The sequence below is a fragment of the Leptinotarsa decemlineata genome, unplaced genomic scaffold (assembly GCF_025532065.1).
Source record: "Leptinotarsa decemlineata unplaced genomic scaffold, Ldec_3_MD MMD2_P_RNA_scaffold_9, whole genome shotgun sequence".
Lineage (NCBI taxonomy): Eukaryota > Metazoa > Arthropoda > Insecta > Coleoptera > Chrysomelidae > Leptinotarsa > Leptinotarsa decemlineata.
The window spans coordinates 9772315-9798725 of record NW_027412536.1 but is presented as its reverse complement, the minus strand read 5'-3'; the positions used below and the strand labels follow the sequence as shown (position 1 = coordinate 9798725).

Sequence of the window (26411 nt, the reverse complement as noted above, 5' to 3'; positions counted from 1 at the left end):
GAGGAAAGTTGATCACATACTCTCATCCATTTGAATGCCTCGGAATTTAACAGAATTATGGGTGTTTCTCAAAGTAGAGTCATTAACAGTCACCTGAATATCATCGGTTTCATTTTGATAGTTGTGAAAGCGGATTGACTGAGTTTTTTTTACATTGAAAAACAGGTCGTGAGTATTGAAATAGTTTGAAACTACATTCAGAGTATATTCACATTTTCGTGTTAATTCATTTGTCGCTTTTGCAGATATCACCAAACTAATATCATCTGCATAAGCAGTTACTGCAGAATATGGTATTTTCCTATCAATATTATTGATATATAATAGGAATAAGAGTGGCCCAAGTATAGATTCTTAGGGTACTCCCAAGTGAACCGACATCATTTCTGATGAAGACGAATAAACATCACCTTTGTCAAATTTGAGCGAGACACACTGCATTCTGTTGCTGAGAAAAGATGAAACTTAAGAATGTGAATGTCCTCTTATTCCATAACGATCCAGAATATCTAATAGCTTGGGTATGATTAACACAGTCAAAAGACTTGCTCAAGTGTCATAGAACTACAGCTGGACACTCGCCTGAGTCAATAAATTCAATCAAGTCAGAGTCAGAATATTGTGTGATCCGATAAAATCATTCAGGCGTTCTAAAAATGCACACTCAAAAATCTTCGAGAAAGTTGGAGGAATAGTAACTGAAATTTTCTAATATTGATAATTTTTTTATTTTTTTAATGGAACATACTTTACCCACCTTCATCTTTGATGGGAAGCTGCTGTTTGAAAATGATAGTTTCACCAAAAAGGTTAACGTTTCTATGATAGTACTAAATATTTTTTAACCAAGAAGACAGGAATTTCGTCATACATTATTGATGTACGGTAAGGAAGGGAACAAGGTGAATTAGTACCATTTATATCACACTGGTTATTATTATTAACTTGAACGTCAATGGTAGACGTACTGAATAAGATCTTCTTCAAAAGAGGATCTGGATAAGATTTATTGATAATTGTATTAAAATATTCAAGTCAGTTGAATAAAATGAAGAATCGGAAATTTTGAATAAAAAATCACAGTTCTTTTGAAAAATAAATGAAGGTACATTTGGAAATCCAAAATATTTGCAAAGCAACGTTTTCAAACAATTTACATTTTCACATTTTTTTGTTTTCAGCTCATTTTCAGCGGAGAATATACCAAGGCCATGAACAAGGACTGGCACGGCCAACACTTCTGCTGCTGGCAGTGCGACGAGAGTTTGACAGGACAACGTTACGTCCTGCGAGACGAACATCCTTACTGCGTATCCTGCTACGAGTCTGTGTTCTCAAACGCTTGCGAAAAATGCAGCAGGACTATTGGTATCGACTCGAAGGTAATTTTTATCAAAAAGTACAAGCAAAAATTATGGCTGAGTCGTTTGTAAAGGAATTTTAAATATAGTAGTAGAGTTTTTCTTCCCAATTATGAATATATTGGTATTTTTGGAAGTGATAAATCATGATATACTTGTTGTTATTGTGAACATGTTATTTCAATAGGATGTGGCGAATCACGTCAGATTTCGATATTTTTAAATTATATTACTTTAAAAAAACTGTCTCGGCAGTATTTACGTCACGAGAGCGCCGTTCTGAAAATGAAACAGATTTTAAAGTTCATTTCGAGTTTTATTAAACTGAACATCAGAACGATGGCAGCCGTTGATTGCTGCATGATTCAGACATATATTGCTTTCAGTGTAATGAAGTGGGCTTAGTCAGTCAAATTCTTTCCGAAATTTTCCAGAAAAAAAAGGCAAGAAACCGTCATTCATTTGATGTTTCAAAGATTCTTGTGATAACAATTTGCTACCAAACGATTTTATCGACGTAGGAGGCAAATATGTGTGACTTGACATAATTATCTTTGATTTTTCCAGGACTTCTTATAGACAATGTATGCCTGGGTGTTCTTGGCATTAAATTCTACTTGGTTACTCTCTCCCCAAATCGAAATTTCCTCCAGATCTTCCTTTAAATTCAAAACTTCTTCTTGTTGGCGTCTGATGTTCACCCACACGGCCAAACGTCTTGATTTCATCAAATACAACAAATCGATAGTGTTTCTCACTGGTATTGTTCCAAAGGTTGATGACACAGTGAGAAGGTCGCCTGTTGATATTCATCAACATTCATCAATATTCAAGTCTTGGCTATCAGCATCCTCCATAATTTTCATTATTAATTACGATAAAGTAACTAGTCTGCATTTATTTGGAAACGATGAAAGATGCGTGATCAAAGAACGATCACGCTGGTAAATCAGATTTAACTGCAATCTGCTGCCGGAATAATTGTTACAGTGTCGGACAGAGTGGTCAGTTACGTTTCAACGCCTGTGATGTGTACATAAACAGTATTTTAAAGTTTAAAATTTTCAAAATGTCAAGTAGTGATACGGCTAAAGAAACTGATAACTTGTGTCCCTACACTTCCCCTAAATTCACCTGCACTGTTGCTTGGTTGGACATATTTATTTCGCCCTATCAATTGTGTGATCACATGGTATCAAATCTATCTGCTCGCACGGTTACGGATTTTCAAAACCGAACACACCTAGTTGTAATATGGGGTTATGTTTTTCTCTGAAAAACAATTGTGGAATGGGATATGCAAATTATTCACCAAATAAATTAACTTCTGATGCTGTTGTGGCTATTGAACCACTCACTTAAGTTACTAATTGGAATTGTGCAGTTCATTCCTAATTTTCTAGTGTTACACCTTTTAATTTGCGCTTGTTGCGAACATTATCAACCTTGATACTATTTTCGGCACTGCAATTTGTTCACCACTATCGAAAGTAGATATTTGTAGAGGCGACAGGTTTCTCGCAACTTTTGCTGAACCATTGTTTGTCGTTAGGAAGTTGCTTCATCAAAGAACGAATAATATGTGCATTGTCTGTCTAAAGTAACCTCAGTTACCTCAGAAGTTGAAGTTTAGGATGATCGCATCCAAAAACTTATTTAATTTCGAAGTATTGAAATTAAATAAATTTTGTCATACTGAATATGAATCTGAGATTTGCCAACAAATGAACTCACTTTGAAGCTATAAACTATTAAGAGATTCAATTAATGAAAATTGAATCTAATCTAGAATCTCACCACTGTCTGAACCGAGCAATGCCTCTAAATTTATTCAGTAAATATTCGGTACTGATGAAATTGTTTCATTGCATGAAAACATCAAAGAATGTTGTGAAGATAAAAATAGATTGAAAGAACATAAATTATGTAAACTTTCAAAACCAATAATCATTTGCTATTTCAATTGAACGAAGTAGGGAATGATATTTTCAACTAATATATAAACCTATCCATACTGTTGAAATAGATGTCTACAAACTCTCCTTTTTGCACTACTTTATCACATGGTACGATTATTATTTTTGTTGCGTAGTAACCACTCAAAACTCTTAATATCAAAATTCTTTCAGGATTTGTCGTACAAAGACAAGCATTGGCACGAGGCTTGCTTCCTATGCACCACTTGCGGAGAATCCTTGGTAGACAAGCAGTTTGGATCCAAAGGTGATAGGATCTATTGCGGAAGTTGTTATGATCAACAATTCGCCTCCAGATGCGATGGGTGCCATGAAATTTTCCGAGCCGGTGAGTGAAAATATGTCTTTATTATTCAACTCCGCTGATGATTTTTTTTCTACTATTTGGGAGCCGTCTGACTTTTCTCCCAATTCTTCGAAGAACACTGCAGCCTCATGAGCTTATTGCGTTTTTCTCATTTTCTCGACAAAGTTTCAACAAGTGTGGGACAGTATTAGTTTGCACAGATCTCTTACTAGATGTATGTCATATTCTTCTAGACATTTGGGTTGTTCGTAAATTGTTGACGTCTTGTGATCCAGTGCTTCACGTTCGCATAAAATATGACGAGCTCACTTTGTCCCTTTTTTCAATTGCCTGCAGTTAAGGTCTCTGTTGTACAGCTCTATTTTGTTCAGGTGTCCTTTCAATGAACAGTGTGCAGTGAGAAGGCCTGTAATTGTTCTGAACCGATCACTGCTTTATTGAAGTTCTTCAGTTCTCTTCTCGGGCGGTCCCTTTATGAACGGTATGTGGTTCCCAGGTATGTTTTACCAGTACCCTCTATGTTTCTTATAGACCCAATTTCCAACCTGATTCTGTACCAAAAACTTTGGTACTCCTAATAGCTGGTTCAGGAGTTGATGATCCATAGTTAAAATCTTAGTGAAAATCGAAAAATCCGAACATTGACTATAACGTACAATAATCACGAATATGAATTTGACTTCCATTGTCTAATGTGAATCTATTAAAAAACAAATAAAATTAGAATGAATAGTTGAATTATCAATTATATTAAGCAATAAAACGTAAAATGGAAACACAATAAAAATAATCAAGATAAAAACCACAGGGTAAAAAGAAATGAAAAAGAATAAAAATGAAAATAAGAAAAAATAAGAAAGAAATTAAATCATTAAAAAAGATTTCAAACCGAGTTACTTCACGATGTTTCGATTGTTAGTCGTCTTCGGGTGATGACAGGAGTATTCTTTCAAGAGATGACTATTTATAGGTATTCTTTTTTTCTTAGTTTCATTTTTATTCTTTTTCATTTTTTTACTCTGTCATTTTCATTTTTAATCTTAATTTTTTTATTCTTTTTATTGTAATTTAATTTGTTCTTTCATAGATTTCGAATCATATTAGACAATGAAAGTCCAAACTAGTAGAATTCACAATAAAACTTTGTCAACCACTTCCAAATAATAAATATTATGTTCAAAGCTTGTTATCCCCACTATTATCTTCGAACACGAGAGAAGTTGGCGACTGTAATATAAATACGAAAGATTAGATAAGTGGTATGCAGACACATATAAAAACCCTAAATTGAAAAAAAGTGACCCGACCGAATTTCGAATCTGGCTCTATATTGTTCTCTATCAGAGAACAGAGAAGAGGGACTGTCGAATGACAACTTCAGTTCAATCTTTCACGGTGCCAATGCAGATAGAAAAAAATTTGTTAATTATGATGATTAACAACTAAACTTCCTGCATCCGGAGATCAATTTGTTAGTTCCTTATAGAAATATTTAGGAGTATCATCAGAAATTTTCAAAATAAATCCCTATACATGAAATAAGTGGAAACGAAGAACAAATGAAGAAGCTATAACACCTGTGTTGTAAATACAAAAGGAAAGATTTGAGTTAGGCAAACAATAATGAAGAAACAATTAAATGAAAAATGTGGCATGAACGAGAGATTCGAATCGGGCTCTTTTGTTCTCTAGACAGACACACTTACCAGTTATACTATCAGAGTCACCGAGCAGAACCACTAAAAAGGAAATTGTGTATGTGATTTTGGTGACTCTGATAGCATAATTGGTAATAGAGAATAAGTTATTCTGGTTCGAATCCCGGTGGGATCACATTTTTTCAATTCAATAATTCTTCATACATATCTGCTTAATGCAAATATATTCTTTCTCATTATCTTCTAAGTATATTATACTCTTTTTCGGGGTTAATATCCTTCCACAATCTGAAAAAATATAAGGAATCAAGGGATGCAGTCTTGCAAAAAAACAGTATAAAATATTGAGTCCTCCATAAAAATATGTCGTTTAAAGAATACTTCTATTACAGTTATAAAGTGACTTATAAGATATAACATTGTCATGTTTTGTTGTGTGTAGATCATGTAAATTATAATCCACCTTTTGGAAATATTGACATAGTACTCACTCTTGCACCTCCTGATGTATTCCAGAGTTGGACGATAGCAAGTGAAAATCGACTGGGGCCACCGACTGCCGTATTGATCGGTGGTTCAAGCTCCAGTCTGAACGATCGATTTTCACTTGCTATCGTCCAACCCGTGTTAGGAATCACACGTTAAAAAGTAAGACCTCGTTAATTCCTATCTCGCACAAGTTTCTCCTTCTGATGGTTGTCGTTCGTAGGGGTGCGGCAGCTGGTTAACGGAAAAACAGATTTTAATATAGTTGTCATGTACCACAGCCGACCTTGGTGAGACAATTCGCAATACCACACACAGAATCGGGAATCATGCATTGTCAAATAAAGTAGCCGAATGCAACCTGAAATACCGACCGTTTCGTGTACTACTGCGGCGGACATTATCAGTTTTGTGTGCATTTATTGAGAGGACGAAAGATATATCTTGAAGTCTCAATAACGAACGTTCGATATACAGTGTCATCCCCAAAGTATGCACCATTTGGGAAACTTATTTGTTAAGGGTTTTTCGACAAAATGTTATTCCTGATAAAAGTTTGTGCATCCCCTAACACTAAACATGCACTAACAAATACAGTAAAAAACACGTAATATACGAGGAGCCTTCAAATATTTGATTTTGAGGGAAGAGTAAAGTACTCTCATTTTGAGAAATCTCGGGAAATGTTATTCAAAAAATTTGTTCAGTGTTAAAAAATACATCTAGATTTGAAGTCATGGCCATCAAAGTGAAGTTTTATTTTTTTACCCATTTTTTTAAAAGGGCACTACGAAAAAAAAATTTGCTAAAACAATAAATAGATAGCATCCTGTATAAGACGGTTTATTTTAAAAGCCTGTGATACTACGAATTACACAACTATGGTGTTAACTACGGTCAATTTTTTGAAGAGTAAAATAATTTTCAAAGTTATCGGTGCAAAGTTATTTTTATTTTTTGTTTACACTGAAAATCACTCTTAATTATACAGTACTGTAACAAGAACTTGATATTCAATAATATTAAATCACAAAACATCAAAATAAAATAGGTATTTCAGAACAAACTCTTTGATTTTCTGGAGATTTTCTTGTCCAAAATAATTCTCCAAAATAATCTCTATAAAATCAATGAGTTTGTTCCAAAATAGTTTATTTTGATGTTTTGAGATTTGATATTATTGAATAGTAAGTTTTTGTTACAATACTGTATAATTTCGAGTAACTTTCGGTGTTAACAAAAAATAAAAATAACTTTGCACCAAAATCTTTGAAAATTATTTTACTCTTCAAAAAAATTTACCGTGGTTAACACCATAGTTGTGTAATTTGTAATATTACAGGCTTTTAAAATAAAACGTCGTATACAGAATGCTATCTATTTATCGTTTCAGCAAATGTTTCTTTTCGTAATCCCCATTTTTAAAAAAATGGGTAAAAACATTAAACTTCACTTCGATGGCCATGACTTCAAATCTAGATGTATTTTTAAATGCTGAACAACTTTTCTAAATAACATTTTCCAAGATTTTTCAAAATAAGAGTACTTTACTCTTGTCTCAAAATCAAATACTTGAAGGCTCCCCGTATATTACGTGTGTTTTACTTTATTTTGTTGGTGCATGTTTAGTTTTATGGGATGCACAAATTTTTATCAAGAATAAATTTTTGTCGAAAAACCCTTAATAAAGAAATTTCCCATATGGTGAATACTTTGGGGATGACACTGTATAATTGCACTGTAATACTTGCAATGTCTAAAGTAACATAGCATTTTGTCATAAAAAATACATCTGTTGAAAATAAGTGTAGAGAGAAATGGCCATTAAATTAAAAAAAAAACTTGAGGCCATTCAGACTACCTACGTTTTCTTTTTTTTACCATAGAGAAATTTGTAATGATTAGCCATACTTTACATTTACCTTGATGAAATAATTTTTGTAGATACTTTTTATTTGAAATTGCTTACCTTTTATCGATTTTTAGAGATCCAAAAATAAAAGAAATCAGAAAAATTATTTTATTTGCGGAAATGCTCGTTTGAATGCTGATTTCTCTCACACGAAAATTGACACTTCGGTAATTCCAAATCTCAACAGTAGACATACCTGTGTTTCTTTTTTATTATTGAGATTGGCAAGGAGTGAAAAGTAAAACACTTTCGAATATACTCAAACTCACCGTTGTTATCGTTATGATGATATTTTTCCTAGAAATATATCTTAGTCATTTTGTTACTGCATTTTTCATTCAAAATTTATACTTGTCATGCACTGTTTGGAACCTTTGGTGTAAGAACGAATATTACTGGAGTTTTATCCCAACACCAAACCGTTATTTTAACACCTCGACGCGTGTTTCGATCAACAAGTGTTCATCTTCAAGAGGAAGATTAAATCTTCAAGATTTGGTGTTGGTGTTGAAATAAAACTCCACTAATATTCTAAATTCATATAAAAAGTAAGAGCGCTCTTCATTTGATTTTATTATTATAGAGTCTTGTTGGTTCATAATAATTTTGGTTCATAGTAACCTCAATGGAGCTTTTACTGTATGTAAACCATTTGAACAACAACAGTTTTAACTGTGACTCCCTAGTATACTCTTCACCAGTTTATAATAACCGATATTTTATATAACAAAATATAATAGGAATCTATGATTTTATGACGAAGAGTATCTGTCTCCAAAAGGGACAAAACAACTAATGAAGTTACTTTCTCAGTAATTTGATTCTTCTCAAGGTGAATCATCAAGGGTTACCTTATTTCTTCGATGTGGCAATAATCTGCATCACATAATCAATTGAAGAACATTGAAATGTGTTGGCGTGCATTGAGAAATTAATTGGCAGTTTAAACTAAAAAAAAAGGGTTTTCTATAGTACGTATAATATTCGAGGGCCAGGAGTATAACCAAACTCAAATAATTGTCAAAAAACCCTTCAGAAAAATGCATTATGTACGATTAGCTCGACAATGACAAACATTTCTTTCTTTTCGACCAACTTTTAAATTATCACTCTGTTACCCAATTACTCCTACCTCATTTCCACCTACCTAGATCTTACAAACTGGGCCAATTTAAGATTAAAAAAAATTATTCATAAATAGAGGTGATGTCATTGAGACGTGTGTTGTTGATTGCATTATTTAAATTACTTTCTAAACGACCATTATTGTAATTTTTTTCAATCTTTCTGCTTTGTTCATATATCACGTTGAGCAATGAGAATTTGATACTATCTCTACTTGTAGCGAGTCAAAAGAATTGTTCTTTATTGGACTTTAATGCTTTTTATACTTGTAGTTTTCTTATCTGATCTGTATGCCTTTAAGAGCAACGGTGATGACTAAAGCGCTAGTAATTAAAACTCAATGAGCCATGTTGTTATAATTAACGGAACGGGAATGTTCAAGTTTGTTTTTTTGGAAACACTCATCCCATATGCATAAAACTTTGAGATTTTTTCAGTAAACTCATCACAAAAAAACGAAAAATACTGTGTTGTAGAAGAAAAAGTGTAAATACAATTTGTTTTTCTGACTTCAAAAATGGAGAGACGTAAAAAGGTAATGAGAAAAATTTTCTTTTTTCATACCTATTCATAGTGAGTCGTGAAATATAAAAACACTGAAAGATTCTATACGGTGGAAATATATAATTTTGAAAGCAGGTTTTTGGCAAAAAAGAGACAGAAATATTGTATAGGTATGAAAGCAAAGTAAACAATAAACTAGAAGAGAGAAAGGAAACGCAGATTCCCAACAAATTTTAACCATCGTCATTCCATAGTTTTGAAACAGGCACCCGTTTTATTAACGGATTTATTAATAACCAAAAAACTCTGAAATTATCGTCTACTGAACATTCTAGTACTAATAATAATAGTCACTTATAGTCTGTAATAATATACAAAAACTGATTCTTAAATCACATGTTTTCACCAAATATTATTCAAAAAAAAATATAAGCTTCAAATATGTCATGCAGTCAATATCACGACTGACCTCGAAAACCCAATCGATATCCTCGATATTTCAACTCAATTCACGCTTCAATAATGTTAACATTTTTTTGTGAAGAGGAACAGAATGATCATTTACCATGTAAACTATCATTTTGGATGAAAGTTACATAATCATGCTAATAAATGAAACGAAACATTTCAAATTAGTCTATGTAGCGTTTCAATGATTTACTCAAATTTCATATACAACTTTTAAATGAACAAATCATCTTGGAAATCAATTAAATCACATGTTAGGATTTACCCAGCCATTGAAATTATAAAAATAATTATAATAATAATAATATCGTTTATTATGCATAAAAAATACATTTATACATAAAAGGAAAAGGGTTAGCCAATGGCTATCTTCCAACCCTCCGAAAAATTATACAGTGAGTGTAAGAAAATAATTATAAAAATACGTATTTACAATCATAACAATGATAAGGAAGAAAAAAAAATTATAGATCATATAGTTGCTAATAACTCTAAATATTCTTAACATTATTTTGGTCAATTTAACAATTTCATTGTACTACCATACATTGAATTTTAAATTTTTCAAATTAGCACTGAACAGAAAGCATCTGTGATTTTATTTCTTTGTTAAATTGATAAATATCATGATTTAAAAGGGGTAAAATTTCATTCAGATAAGAAGGGGCTATATGAGAGAAGCATCTTTGAAATTTGGAAGTACGGTGCCTAGGTATGTTGAATGAGTTAATTCTCAATTTGACTATATGTATTTCAGAATGCCTGCTTAATAAACTATATAAATAACTAGGTTTTTTAGTTTGAAGCAACTTAAACAAACAAATTTTCATCAAATATAGGATTCTGTACCTCACATTCAGCTCCTTCATTTTTAACAAAAATGATGAGACATGTTAACCATATGGTATACAGCATACGATTCGCATGCAAGCATTTTGTATACGTCGTAACTTCTGCTTGTTATATTGCGGCAAAAAATTGTAATATACCGAAAAACAATACTTGATATGAGGGTTAATAAGAGTTTTAACTAACTTGAGTTTCATTTCTTCTGATAACTGATACTTGAATTTGTATAGCGATTTGAGTTTGAAGAATGATACTTTGAAAATGTTTGTCACATATTCATGGAAAGACTGCTACCTATGGTTACGCCAAGATTTTTAGCACTGTCTACCCAGTCAATGTCTGCGTTATCGAGAGTGAGCCTGAAGTTACACTGAGTTTCTACTATTTGTCTTTGAGTTTTTCAGTCCATGATTTTCCGAGTATAGGAATGTTTTGTGCAAATCTGTGTTTATATTGGCCACGTAACTTTCTGTATCGGTGTTATGAGAAGACAAATATAACTGTATATCATCTGCGTATAGATGTACTTGACAATGTGACAAGAAAGTGGGGTAATAAAAAATAAACACTAAAAACGTCATGGGTCCTAAAATACTTCCCTGCGGTACACCTGAGATTGTTTCTTTTAGTGATGATCATGAGTAATCATCCAGTTTGTCCCTCTGTGATGACCAATTATTGTTGAGGAAACGAACACTTGATTTTAAGAGAGGTTGAAATGTCATTTAAGGTAGACAATAATATTTTTTCTTCGCTCCGAATCAAGTTTGTGATATTTCTCAATCTGGAGAGTCTGAAGAAAAATTAATACAAAAACTAAAAAAATGTCAGAATCCACGATTTTTCCCACCAAAAAGTGGAATTAGACTTCTTACAGAAAGATGCAGTATTATCTATTGTGTTTCTGCTATGAATAATAGAACAGGTTGTTCCAAATAAATAGTCAGCTCTATGAGTGTTTAGAACATTTTCTGGCAGTTGATTTCCCTCCAGGAGACTTTGGTTTCGGTTTCCTGAATTTTTCTTCATGCAAAATAAATAAGAGTTATTCTCAATTCACCCTATGTTGGACAAAAATTACTGAAGTTTTAGGGCTGAAATTCAGTTGAGGTATTGGTTTGGTTGAAGTTGATAGTACTTGATAGTAATGAATCTATTGAAAACACTTTTTCCTTACTAGAACAAAAATGCTGTCTCTCGACACACTTTTCACTAACCAAGTTAGCATCATCAGGAGATAACTCAGAGGTTACAAATTCTGCTTATTTCATAGTAATTAATAGGTGGGTACAGCGAAACAGAATTCGAGCGGGCAGTATAACCTAGAAAAGATAGTGTTATGGTAACTTCAGACAGGCTTATCAATCTGGAATTTTTCTGTTCCTATTTGAAAATGTTGACCAAGGAATTGGAAGATTTCTAGAGAAAGACAAGGTGAAATCATATTCAGGTTGTTAGCAACATCGGAGGTATACCTGATCCCTTGCAGCTGTGGGTCGTTCTACACTGGAACCATGAAAAGTAGTACAAACACCTGGATCTATGAATATACGAGAAATTGTCGCCTGGGACATATCGACGAATCAGCAGTAACGGAACATGTCTCACTCACCCACGTTATCGCGTTTGGATCCATGTTTGATAGAACTTAGAGCTACTATAAAACACTATATAGAAAGGCGATAGAAATTCAAAAGTACAGAGACAATTTCAACTGAATGAAAGAGGAAATTAATATAAATAATGTACAGTATAGACCATTCAATGCAACCAATAGGAACGAAGCAAAGCCTACCACCAATGGAATAAAACTGGAGACCCAAACCAAGTAGTTTCATCGCATTTGTTAATGTCTACCACGTGCAACAAACCCGGTAAATAGCTTCGACACAGTGAATGGTTGCATGAAAGTCAACATTTGTCTTTACTTGACTTTTTTGAAACATAGATACCTTTCCTACAGCTAGAGGAGAAAGAGAGTAAGATCATTTGGTTACGTTTATCATTTCACCTAATGCTTTATACACTGCCGGAAGTGACTGTGTTGCTAAGTTTCTCATTTTTGACTACCCGGACAATATGATAAATCACCCTGATTTGTTAAGTTGAGTAGTGCTCTACTTTTCAGATGAAATATATTATTATCTACTCATTACTTAAAGTGTTGACCTTTCTGTGATACACTTGTGTCGTACTGAAAAACAAATATTTTGAATAGAGATTTGAAATATTCGACACCCCTCTAAAGTAGGATCTAAACTCTGTCCATACAAGCAACAGAGTGCTCCAAAAAATTATCATGAGCTCTCAAGCAAGGCTGCTTGTACAGAGTCGCACTAATATGCGGCTGGGTATAGGATTTTTTTAGATGTAGTGTATGGACATAAATTAGCAGTTTCTTCAGATGTATCAGTACTTGGCATTTTAAAAATTTTGAACTTTGAAATACCGTGTATGTACACAACACAGACGTTGAAATGTAACTCACCACTCCGTCCCGGTAACGATATTCCTGAATGATTTCCGCCAGCCGATTGCAGTTAAATCTGATTGGCCAGCGTAACGAGGCTTGTTTATTCTACCCAATAAACTCAAATGTATACGTGGTGATCACGCATCTATCATTGCTTGAGTTACTTTTTGTTTGTTGGATGGGCAAAGTTTAGTAAATCCCTGACGGAAAATAACTATTTCACTAACTAATACTGAGACGGGCATTGGATTGTATTAGACAGATATTTGTATGATTTTTTTTTTCTCACAAAGAAAGTTCTTGTAGATTCTTCTCGTTCATCCAGCAGCAGGACCTCGATGAAATCAATCGAGAGATCACCTATAAATCACTTTTGGAATAGTACTCCTCGTCAGTATAGAACAGATCTAATATTTCTGATATCAAACATGTATCATCTGATTTATATTTTTTTGATAATACTTTTTCTGCAGAAGCAGTTGTTACTGAATGGTCGATCGCACCATCAACTCTGACCTACTTTATAAAGTGAACTGTGTATTATACTACTGAGTGATGCTGTGTGTTTTTTTTGTCAAAATAGAAATACAATGGGGGAATTAGTCCGACACTAATGAGGACCAATTGTCGATTGTCGGTTGGCACTTAGTTTGATTTGAAGGAAAATAAATGTATCAACCTAATTTCTGGTTCAATATATTGTTGTGGACGATTATACGTATAGCCTATTTATAGATTTTCATTAGAATAATCCAATTGAGTCATTTTACCTATAATTACCGTATTTTATTCAACAACTTCCTAGTATCCCACATAATATTTGAAATGGCATGTCTCAAGAAACTTAATGAATAATTCAACAAAAACGGCTTTGTTTTCCAAAATGGGCCAATATTTTCTGACACGCCGGTTCTGTGTTGTCTAAGAATGAAATATGTTCGGTACAAAAAACACCAGTTCTCGATGAATCAAATGTGTGCCACGACCGGTTGCCCTAAATGGAGAATTGTCTTACAGTTGTAATACGTAACATATGCATCGTTTACAACCATTTTAGAAGACAATTCTTCCACGTTACTCTTTACATATCGTATGACATTTGATTGAGGGATTTTTTATGTTGAAAGTAACAGGATGATCCTAAACATTACAAAGCTTTTCGAAAATTTTGAGAAATATTGAAACTGAAACCATGTGTTTGAATAATATATCTTATATTGGCTCATTGTTTTTTCCGATTCTTTTGTGAGTAGACATATATCACATAATGAGTTTACCTTTTCATTTCCGTGGGGAACTCATTCGCGATAATCGATCTTGTTTGAAAAACCCCATCAATTTATTGTTAGTTACAACATTAATAAATAATTGCTTTGAAATTGCTGATGGGATTCATTTTCCAAACAGGTTGCATATTTTTATTAGTCTCAGAGCTAGCGGTAATCAACCGTATTTATGGGGGTTATCTAACCTCCATATCGGCCAAACATATTTTGTGTGAAAGAATACCTCATGTATTTGTCGCTAACCTTGTGACAAACCCCCCGCTACCCAGGCACAAGTTTACCTGTCATCAGTAATGTTAACAAGTTTTTCTTCAAATAAAGCTCAGAATATCATCAACATTAATAAATAAATCGTTCAGGTAAATTCAAGTTTGATGTCGACCCTGTATCAAGGTCGTTCGTCCTAGGATAGATGAACTCTCTATCATTTCAACCTATTGACCGCGGTGGTAGTGTTACAATTGTTGACAATTGGCCGCGGTGGTAGTGTGCCCGACACACGATCGGAAGGCTGTGGGTTCGATTCCCGCCTCGACCAGATATTCTTCTCGAGAGAATTTATCTGGTTGAAGCTGGGATGATTCTGCAAACGTGTTAGTAATCACACGTTAAAAAGTATGACCTCGTTAGTCCTTAGTTCTCACAAGTTTCTCAACTTCTGAGAGTTGTCGTTCGTATGGAGGCGACAGCTGATTAACGGAAAAACAGATTATAGTCACAAGTATCATTTTCCTCGTCTCTTTGGGCCTCATTGTCAATGTCAGTGTTATTGTGATTGGTTTTTTTTTCTCTTTTTGGCGTTAAAATCAAAAACACCTATCGATACGGGTGTAGGTTCATCCAGTGTGGCCAACTTTCCATCACATATTTCCCACCATTTCTCGTTGGATTGAAAAGCATTTAATGAGCATAATGAAAAGCATTATTGGTGAACAGATTCACCATCCGAAGATTGTAGATTCGAACCCAACTTCAACCTGACATTCTTCTCGAGAGAAGTTTTTGTTTACCTGCTTCTTACTTGACCGACGAGACGCGAATAGCCTTGATGTCCACTGGGTGGCTGGTTAGTTATTAAAACGAGATATCCAGAACCCAAGGCTCGAATGGAAACCCTTAACTTTAAGTAAAAGTTCAGTTAATGAACTTTAAAGTAAATGACAAATGAATAGTGTGTCGTATAATTACTGCTATCGATTTTGATTATGACAACTTTCCTAAAGAATAAGTGAAAGATAAATGGAAACTTTGATCTGTGAACCAGCTAACTGTATGTTACATTTTCAAAAAAATAGTAACGTAACAGTACGTGACAGATATCATGCAGTCGAATTGTATTATTTAACTTAGATAATTTATTTTCTAACAATGAGTTTTTCAAAATTTGAGATTGTGTGCTGTAATCTCAGTACACATCTGAAGCGGTTTCGAATTGTGTATTATACATATACATGCTCTGTTATTTCAATTATGAAATGTCGAGTTTCACAGGAAAATATTTACTTTGATATTATGAGGGTATTATACTGTGTATTATTCAAAATTTGTTTACTGTTATGATGCTTTCAATAACGAAACGATTATTATTGGTTCAATTGCTACAACAAAGAGTTGAATAAAAAACGCAAAGCATATTTTTTCCTGTCGACACTAATATACCAACACCGAATTTTTCGTTTTTAACACTATGTTTCAATTAGGCATTTGAGAAACCCCACTTGTCTTCCCACTAAAACTTGTGGAAAACATTGTTTCAAAACCTGCCAGATTTTGATAACGAGAACATTATATAAGTTTTGGAATGTTTTCTTGGCCTTAGTCAGGTGGAATATGTAGATATGCATGACAATATACGAAATAGTCAAAAACATGAAAATCTATTTTTTAGGACAAGGGTTGTTTTCAAATGACCGATTCAATTTCTGTACGAAACAATCAAATGTGCTGTGAACGATAAAAAGCTTAATTGGTTCGAAACGTATTTTTCGTGACATAGGTATTTGAGGAATTTTTCATATTATATTACAATTCTTAAACTTCGATGATGTTGGTTGGCATATTATTTACCTTGAAATTTCTTAACAGGTTAACTTGCAGTATATGATACTAATGTTGTCAATATCGGAAAAAAAGGCCAATGATAAAATTATTAAAAACAGTATCATCCCATGCAATTATCAAATATCAAGAAAAAATGGTACGCCTCTGATTCAATTAAATTAAGAGCAATAAAAATGGCAGTAGGGATTACTCGACGGCCAATGCCTCCCATTTATAGGGAAAGTAATCAATTAAGCTGTATATTTATGGGATGCAGTCAAACTCGCGTCAGTTCCCTTATGTTCCAATTTAATGATGGTTATAAAATATATATATATCATACAGGTTGCGATGAGAATCAGAAAATACAGTTATAGAGTATTTAATGGATGATTGCATATATATGTGACCCCAATATATATATTGGGGTCACAATAGCAAAAGATGGAAAAAGGGAAATGGAGATAAAAGAGAAAAGTATAAAAAAGGGGAAAAATAAAAAATAAAATGAAACTACTAAAAAGTAAGGAAATCTCTAGTAACACTAAAATTAAAATGTAGGTATGGAACAATAATAACACCGTCAATGATGTACGCAGTTGAGTCAATGTCAGTGACTAAGAAAGATGAAGAAGATATAAAAGAGTAGCAGAAAAAAGAATACTGCGAACAATAAAGAGGCCAATTAGAGTTAATGTAAATGAATACAGAATAACAAACAGGGAAATTGCGGAAAAATGTGGAAAACATATAGCATAAGGAATCAAGAAACACAGATAGGGACACGTGTGGAGAATGAAAGAAGATAATGATGTGAGAATGATGATGAATTGGGAACCAGCGGAAATGAAAAGAAGAGGAAAATCTAGATCTAGCTGGTCAGAAAAAATGGAAGAATACCTGAAAAGGACCGGAGTTGAAAATTTAAGAGAAATAACAAGAAATAGAAATGAATTGAGGAAGATATGTGAGAAACACCTCACACGAATTCACCAGTATGACCAGGTCTTTTCATATCAGTTCATTGAAATAATATCAATGTCGAAGTGATTCTGATACCTAAACATGTTTACAGTTTTTACCAGATTTCTCGCAAACTTTCAACAAGAAAAATCCAGTCAATCTTTTAGGGATTGTTTGAAAAATGTAACGTACAAAAAGTTCCTGTTGAACATAATTGTAACGTGTTTTTGCATATAGAGGGTGGTACGTTTTAAAATTGACACCTATATATACTCAACTGCATGTATACTCAAAAAACTGTACGTTCAAACAATTTATATACCTAGTACCTTAAGTATCTACTTGTTTATTTATTATGTTTTTCTTAAATGTGAACTGTATGTATTTTAAAATATCCCATGAAGAGTCATTGCGAGACTAAATGGTTTTAATATTGTAAATGTGATATCATATGTTTGAATGATTAAAATAACTGTATAAGTGACATATTTGCAATAAATTATCATTTTTATTGTTTCTAAAAATACATTATTTACTTTTGTATACCTCTGTCTTAAAATTGCCGGAAACTTTCATTTAAATTTGTATAAAAACTCATTTATGACAGTCCTCTCGGATATAAATAGGCCAAGTTGAAGTTCAGAATGATTCCTTCGTTGTCGACGGAACGTGCGACGATAAAAGTGTTGCAGTACAGTTGCGCTAGAAAAGTATGTATGTTGAATTCGTTTCCTCTAATCAAAATCATCCCTGAACATAGTTAATTATTCATGATTATAATAAACACAATTCTTTCATTGTTCCACTGACCTAAGACTTGGCTATTTTTTAAAGAGAATAAATACCGCAAAAAATAAATTGATTCAATTATGAGAGTTACAAAAAAACTTTTTTGAATCCTTTGAAAGCGATATAATGGTTTTGTAAGAATTATAACTTGAAGAGTTTAAATTTTGAACTTTAAACGAATTAATTGAAATAGCCAATGCATAATGAAAATCCATTCACTAGAAAAGTTTTTACAAAAACCGCGTGTTTTTGCTATACAATATAGCTTCCTCAAGCATTTCTGCTTGTGGAAGCTTACAGTGAATTCTATTGAGAAAATTTTCAAAACGGTGCGGTGGCTAGATATTTACATTGAGCTAGTGCCGTCCCTGGTAATTTTAGTTCGAATGAAAAATCACGGATTTCTTTCAATCATCCTATCATTTATTCCATTTATCATGAGTTTCTATGGACAAAACATACGAATGCTTTTTTCGGCAATAATTTTTTAAGCCAATTTATCTGAATGATGCGTGCAGATAAAATAAAGGTAGGCGCTGTAACCTCGTACACCATAAAAACTCATTCTCCACTATTTCGTGAAACTGGTACCGATCTTTCAGTTCATGTTCGGAGTTCTTTTAAAACAGAGGATCGCGATGATTCAAAACATAACCTTAGTTTAGTTTAACGGCGAGGTTCAACTGGGAATGAACGATTATAATTAGCGGCTCTGATGTGTGTGATTAACTAGTGGCCAGTGGACGTTCGGGTTAATTCGGAGAAATTGGGAAATTATAAGGTTTTGTGGCAAGGGGAATGTGAGAGATCTATGGGACAAAAACCTTTCTGAAATATTACTAAAAATGTTACTTTCGAAATCATGATATTTTAGAAAGATTTCGCATCGAGTTCTGTAGTAATTATTTCGTGAAAATATTAATTAGTAAAAGCTGTTTTAACCCAAATTCTATATACCTTGTGGAAGATAGAAAGGTACCATATCTTGAGATTTCCACATGTAGGTCGTTAATATCGACCTGAAATGGAATTTTGAATTACTCATTTTGAAATAAAGTTCACTTTCAGTTTGAAAGAAACACGTACTTATAGGCGTGCAGTTTCATAAACAGCACTTTGTGCAATTGTTTTTTTTAATGTTATACATACATATATGTCTTGTCTGTAATCGGATTTTAAAGGAAGGTTTGTGATAGTTATTAGTGCTCACTTTAACAAATTGGAACATGATGATTAAAATGAACCTAAAGAAAACACTTTTCCCACATCAGAAAAAAAAAAACACCGTCTTTCGACGTACGTTTCGCTAAACAAGTAGGTGTAGCATCAGAAGATGATAAATACTGTTAACCCATCATCTTCCGATGATGCTAACTTGGTTAGCGAAATGCGCGTTGAAACACGGTGTTTTTATTTTGGTGTGGGTAAAAAGTTTTTTTTTCGGTTCTTCTAGGGATCATTGGTTATTAATAAATGCCGCAAAAGCTGAAATGGGTGGGACAAGACAGAAGTTTTTCCCAATCATCGGGAGTTGATTGTGCGATGCAAAAATATCCTCTCTTACCAAAGTATTTCATGAATAGATCACATGAATATATTTTTTGAGCGAAAAATAGAACGTTATGAATTGAAAAGCACAACTACCCCTTAGCAGGGCTGTATGTGAATACCTGCCAATACTTTTGAACACAAACAAACATGGAGTAGTATGAGAATATGAAGTGGCTTACTCAAGATAACATTTCTGTGCGTTGAAAATTCTCCATCAGCTTGACAATTCTGAGTCAGATTCTATCATACCCTAATATCATATTTTATAGTGTCATTATCATTCTCATTTTACAGTAGTTTTCAGTTTTGAGTTATCGCACATCCAATGATATTGAGGTGGTGTAAATTTCTGTTTTTTATGAAAAGTTCCATTAAGGTTTAGAGACTATGTGGACCACATGTCTCGTTAAAAAAATACGACCAATCAAAACGCGTTTTGAAGTTGAGGAAAATTTAAAGGGATTAGAAGGAGAATAAACATTTTTGTATACATGTAATAATAAATGAAAAGGTTTTATTAACATTCGAGTTGAAATAGCGAGTCATATTATACAAATAGTCTGACAAATAGTCTGATTTTCAAAATAGGCAAAGGCAAAAATAGGCAAAATAAACTTTTATGCGAGGTCTGTTTTTTTACTGAACCTTTTTTTACACGTTCCAGAAAAAACTATTCTATGAACATTATAATTCATGCGTAGATAGGTTAGTTATTATTATCAATTTCGGTAAAGAAAAATCCCTTTTATTTTTTTTCTCGTTATTGTCTGACAAAAATCTCAAACATCAGGTAACTTTTCAAAAGAAAAGTATCATATTACCCGATGTAATGTGACAAGAAATAAATTTTCCAGTTTCAAACAATCTGAAGTACCCCAAATGTAGGCTTAGAATTTTGTATTTATTCAAATATTATAAATTTAAGTAGATGTGTTGGTAACGCCTGAAATATTCTCTAACTTCCAATTTGTGTTTTTAAACAATTTTACGCTTTGAATGTCTTTATTACATCTTCTTTTCAACTCTTGATGCACATCTAGCACGGATTAAAGCTGAGATACCTCACATCTTCTCGAATCAACGTCAATAAAATTACTCGGAAGGGTGCAATTATTGTGACCTTAATTATTTATTAACGTTCTTGGTATTTTACTGTATAAATATATGAGGCAGAATTTTTCTGATTTAATTAGATTTCAACCTTTAATTTCCCAATTATCTTTGTATTTATTTGTACGAATAGAAAAGCTAATATAAAACTTCCAGTGTATAAATGTGAGCCGTTGTTCGTCGATTTATTTTGTTCAATTTTTACGTAAAATGGCGGGTATTATGAGTGACCAGTTTAAACGAATGAACTTGCAAACGAAAATTGTCGGTGAAGACAGAATCAGAAGAGCAAAGGATAGAAATGAAGATGTGGCAATTCTGTCAATGGAATTACCGGGCGAGAAAAAAGGGTTCAAGTGTTGTTTGGGGGAAGCTTGTCTCCAAGGAGATGCCACCGCATTGTCGTTAGGTGTGTCTATACTGTGTTATATTTTAGACCTAATCTTTCATATCTTATGCGTACTTTAATAAAGAAACATGATTTCTGTTGAACATACAGTGAAATTATTTTTTTTAACATTGAATATGAATGAAATTAAAGTTCCCATATAATTTTAAATAGGTGGGAGAAACTTTTAATTCAATACTATCAGACGTTTGCTACTGCTCATAATATTACAGTCTGTGATTTTTTTACTAGGTACATATCTGTTTAATCGTGAAAAATACCATTGAAAAGTTCGATCCGAGTGAAGTATTTTTATTCGATGTCGAATAGAATGTTTATTAGGTATAGTTCAAGTAAACGACATACAACATATCTTCCATTAGCTCCCCTTTAATAATATAGTTAGGGAGCTAACTAATTTCGTTATTTAATAATAATTTCTGAATATATAAGAATCACAATAACTATATATATATATATATATATATATATATATATATATATATATATATATATATATTTATACACACGTGTTTCTGTTTTCCTGTTTTTGACAACCAAGTGTTGCCCATCTCTGCACTTGGCTACACCGCGCTGATGAGGCCAATAGCCAGAAACACATGTCCGCGGTTTGCCAATAATTTTCCTTGAGTGCTGTTCCGAATAATCCTTTCCTTTTTGAATTAAATCATAGACACTCGATAACACCTCCTTTTATACAGTAAAATGGATTAACGGGGTCTCTCAGTCGAAAAATCAAAACTCTGCTCTGCTTTGCCAAGCTTTCGCTTCTAATGGGAAGCTTCTTCAAGGCCTATAATTTATTGAGTTGTGAGTTTTTTCATCATTGAAAAACATTACTACCAGTAACAATGAGTCAAAAACAATAAATTGATGAAGAAAGTTAAACATGTATAGGATTACTTTGGGTTTGACAAATGTCATACCTTCACATAAATGGCATGGGTATGATGATTTTATAATCTTTGACTTCAAAGAAAGAGTTATTGATTGATACAATTTTCATTATTGTTGTTTTTGATATAGTTTCAGTGAGTTACTGTATATACTGCTGAGATTATCAATGTCAGTTTTCTTATTCGTATAAATAGAAGACTTATTAATTTCAATCATTTCAAGAAAAATGCGCTTATAAATATTTTTTTCTGTATGTAAAACTTTGATATTGGAGTAATTTGGTTTATGTCCTATTTCAATAGAATGTTGTTCTAATGCGCATGATTTCTTATTAAGTTTTATATCACTTTTATGTGAAGTTATTGTATCATTAAAAATTCTAGATGTTGTTCCAATATAATCCAAGTTGAAAATATTGTTACAAGGGATGTTATAAATCACATTTGACTTGTTGGTAGTATCCGTTTTATCTTTCAATTTAGTATTCAAATTCTTTATAGTTTCAACATTTTTTTGGCATATTTTGATATTTTGTTCATTATGAAAAAGTTTTATGATATTTGAAGATACATTTCCAAGGTTAGGTATAGATTAATAAGAAAAATTGATAGATAAACTATCATTACATATATTTCTGTTGATTACATCGGAATTTGTATTACTGCCACTATTGAAAATTATTTTATTGAGAAGTTTTCTGGAATAAGAATTTTCGATCCATATGTCTCTAAGAAGTCTGACATTTTTTTGCTTGAGGGAAGGGTGTAATAATTTTTCTATTTTTTTTTTCAAACAGAGTATTAAATTGATTTCAACTGATTTTTTATGAAAAGGATAATAATTGATATATCTTCCTGAATTTGTAGGTTTGACGTACCAATCAGTATTCAAGAAATTATCAGTTTTATTTATATCATTCTGTCTTTCGATGACACTTTTCTCCACTAGATTCATAGGTGTATTGCTGAAAAGTGAAATCACATCAAGGCTGATCAGAATTTAACCTGGATTTATATGATTTCAGTTGTAGGAATCTCATTGCTTTTGTAACAGTAGTATATTGTTTTTTCAATGATTTTATTAGATGAACATCTAAAGGTTTTGGTAATCTTGTATCACATCGCGTCTTGCGTTCATAAGGTTTGTTTTTGACTATTTTACGTACATTTGAGAAAGGATTTTTTGTCAAATCTGATGTTGCTTGTATTAGTTTTTTTTCCCTCGAAACCAAACTTGAGATGTAGATTCTTGTATACATTGAAACGTACTCTCTGAGTTTCAATATTCAAATGCCTTCGAATCTTATTTACTGGTATCGCTTCAGTGAAAAAAGTCTGCGTTATCATACTCGTTATTACTATTAGTACTTGTCCAAGAACACCACATTTTAAATATATAACAAAAATTTTAAGTAATTATAATTGCGATAACCATCCCCGCATTCCCGATTTTTATTCGTCACCGTAACATGACTTCAAATTCAGTTTGATGACTCTTCAGCCAATCATAAAACTCGGTTAGTAAAAATTATCCAATGCGAACCGCCATATCTACGGTCGACGTGGACTACTTTGCAGCCGGTTCATTTTCATGTATTGGTTTTTTTGGCCTTGGAAAGTGCCGATAACTTCAAGTGTGCACAATATCGTTTACTTCGACTATATATAATACTATATGTTACCGTTTGTCAACTTTTCTGAATATGAATCATACAATCCATGTTATATAGAAAATAAAATATTTATTCAATTCTAAAAATACTATTTCAATTGAAATATCTCTTAAACTATTGAAATAAAATAATATATAACATTTTCTATTTATTATGAAATTCTCACCATACAATTTCGGAAGTCTTGGTAATTGTTTTCTAACAGTTACCAAAAAACAATGTAAATGAGAAATTGGTCATTCTTTTATGAGTATTTACCAGTGTTCATGGACTGTTCAGTCAGAAAGATTTTTTCATTTCATATTGGCAGCGAGAATATGTATTCGTGTATAGTACGAATATACTGATTTATCAAATAAACATATAACATATGATAATAATAATATAAAATATAGTAATAATAAAAGTATGCTCCACCAGTATTGTAACAGACCCACGGTAGAGGAGATATCATCTGCGTAATATATAACGTATAATTAATCAGTAAATTGAATTCATAAATTGACCGTTACTGACTATTATTGCCCGTTATGATTCAATATTCTTCAAATACTCAGTTTTTTTAAAACGACTAACGTTCCGTAAAGTAAAAATTGTTTCCATTCTCAAAACCTAAATAATTTTTGTAACTTTTCCAAGTGTTTGCTATTTGAAGTACAAAGAAATGTTTCAGACATTCATTTTATTCATAAATACAACAAATTACTCACAATTAGACTGAATATAACTTGGCAGTGCGGAATAGCATGTTCCTACACGAATAAAATGCACAGGTTCCTTTACAACCCCTAGTCTTTTTCAACTCACTAATGTAACGAAACTTTACCCACTGAGCCAACAAAAATATTTTTTTTAATAGTTTCTTCCTTAACCATGTTATTTATTCATAATAGGATCCTTAACTTTTCGAATAGATTTTGTTCACATAGTACCTACAAATACGCAAATATTCTACAGAAAAAGCACCGCCAAAGAAACTTGCCATCTAAGAACATATGACTTTTATGTCTATATATGACCATTGGAACGAGAAATACATACTTTAGGAAAATATATTTCGAATGATAGTCGAAATATTTTACTCTTTCAACTTTTCTACACTGCTGTATAGGATTTGGCAAATGCGGTTAGTAGTATTTTTGTCTGTTTCTCGTTTTTTCGGATGCAGCTAATCCACAATATTACATTGGACTTGTTACATTGACGTGTTCAACTACTTGAGGCCCCTATTGCGGTCAATATTGACCTAATAAAGGTTAAAGAAATAACTTTCATCTATGTTCTACTAAGATTTTTATTTGTTACGACTGATTAATGAACTTGTTACTTGAGGATACTTGAGAATGGTTTAATAAACCGAAACCAGTCGTAACAATTAAAGTCTTGGTAGAAATTAGACGAAAGTATTTATTTTTTTACTTAAGTATTTATTATAAATTTCAATCGAATTCAAAAGCAAATATTGTGATATGCATAATATTCCAGTATAGCACTATGGATTATAACTCTATATATCCATATTCAGATTTTCAAACGCGGTACTTTTACTTTTCTGTAAAACATTTCATAGTGGTTACGAAAGTTTATTTCACTTTATCACTTTATACATTCAGAATTTTCGGAGGTTCAATTGTCGTTGTGAAAAAAGTCAGGCTTTTCTCTGAGGATAAATCTATAATGATAAACAAAAACAATAATATTGATACCTAGTACCGGAGAAATTGACATTTTTTGTTGAAACTTTGACATTTAAAAAAAGGTCCCTTAGGATTGACTCGAACTGTTCGAAGGTTGTCAGAAGATAGATCAACAACTCTTATAATATATATCATTCATGATAATTTTAAAAGATATCATTGTAAACATCACACTCGATGTATGAATGATTATTTTTCTATGTCCTGGCATTTATTGAATGTTTCTTGCCCGCTGAAGTACCAAGTTTCATTTGTTGTACCTGTTGTTTGATTGAGTAAAATTAGCCTGCGGTCAAGCTGGTTTACAAATGTCTTATTTTCTGTTTAAACAACTGTTTTGTGATAACGCAATTATCCTTAGTTGTACAGTTACTGTTTTTGATTATTGAATAGATGCTGATAATATAGATGTGCCATATAATGGGTTTCTGTTAATTTTGGTTTTATTGTCCCAGAATTTAAAAAATTTAAAATAAAGGGTATTTCATTAAGCACTTTCTAACTTCGAATTTAAATAAAACAAAGTGTGCGTCAGATACAATCGAAATTTTTTATTCGTTTGAAAGACCTGTTGATGCCATTATGTGTGGAGTATTCACAGATTTTTTTGTTAAAAACGATGGATAAACAGTTTCAGGTTGATTTTGTATACACCGACTTCAGTAAGGCCTTTGAATTCTGTGATGATAATGATTTGTTTCTCAATCCACAAAAATGCGTGTCAATCTCATTCTCCAGGAACAAAAATATAATCAGAAATAATTATTACTTAGAAAATCACGAACTAAAATCAGTTTCAGAAGTTAAAGACTTGGGAATAGTTATGGACTCGAAGTTGTTATTTAATTCACATATAGAAAAAACGTCAATAAATGTAA

The 26411-nt window shown here is 32.4% G+C and overlaps 1 protein-coding gene across 8 annotated transcripts in view; it reads left to right on the top strand.

Moving 5' to 3' along the window:
* Lmpt (four and a half LIM domains protein limpet) overlaps positions 1 to 26411 on the top strand; it is a 357474-nt gene that overhangs the window by 307915 nt on the left and 23148 nt on the right. For 5 of the 8 annotated variants that reach the window (XM_074170573.1, XM_074170576.1, XM_074170575.1 and 2 more), the window contains 2 exons: positions 1182 to 1382; positions 3491 to 3665. In XM_074170573.1, coding sequence (XP_074026674.1) covers positions 1182 to 1382; positions 3491 to 3665 — 376 coding nt within the window. Of the gene's footprint in view, positions 1 to 1181; positions 1383 to 3490; positions 3666 to 18807; positions 18979 to 20991; positions 21268 to 26411 lie in introns of those variants that run through there. The other 3 variants (XM_023159317.2, XM_023159319.2, XM_023159318.2) reach the window with 3 other exon arrangements.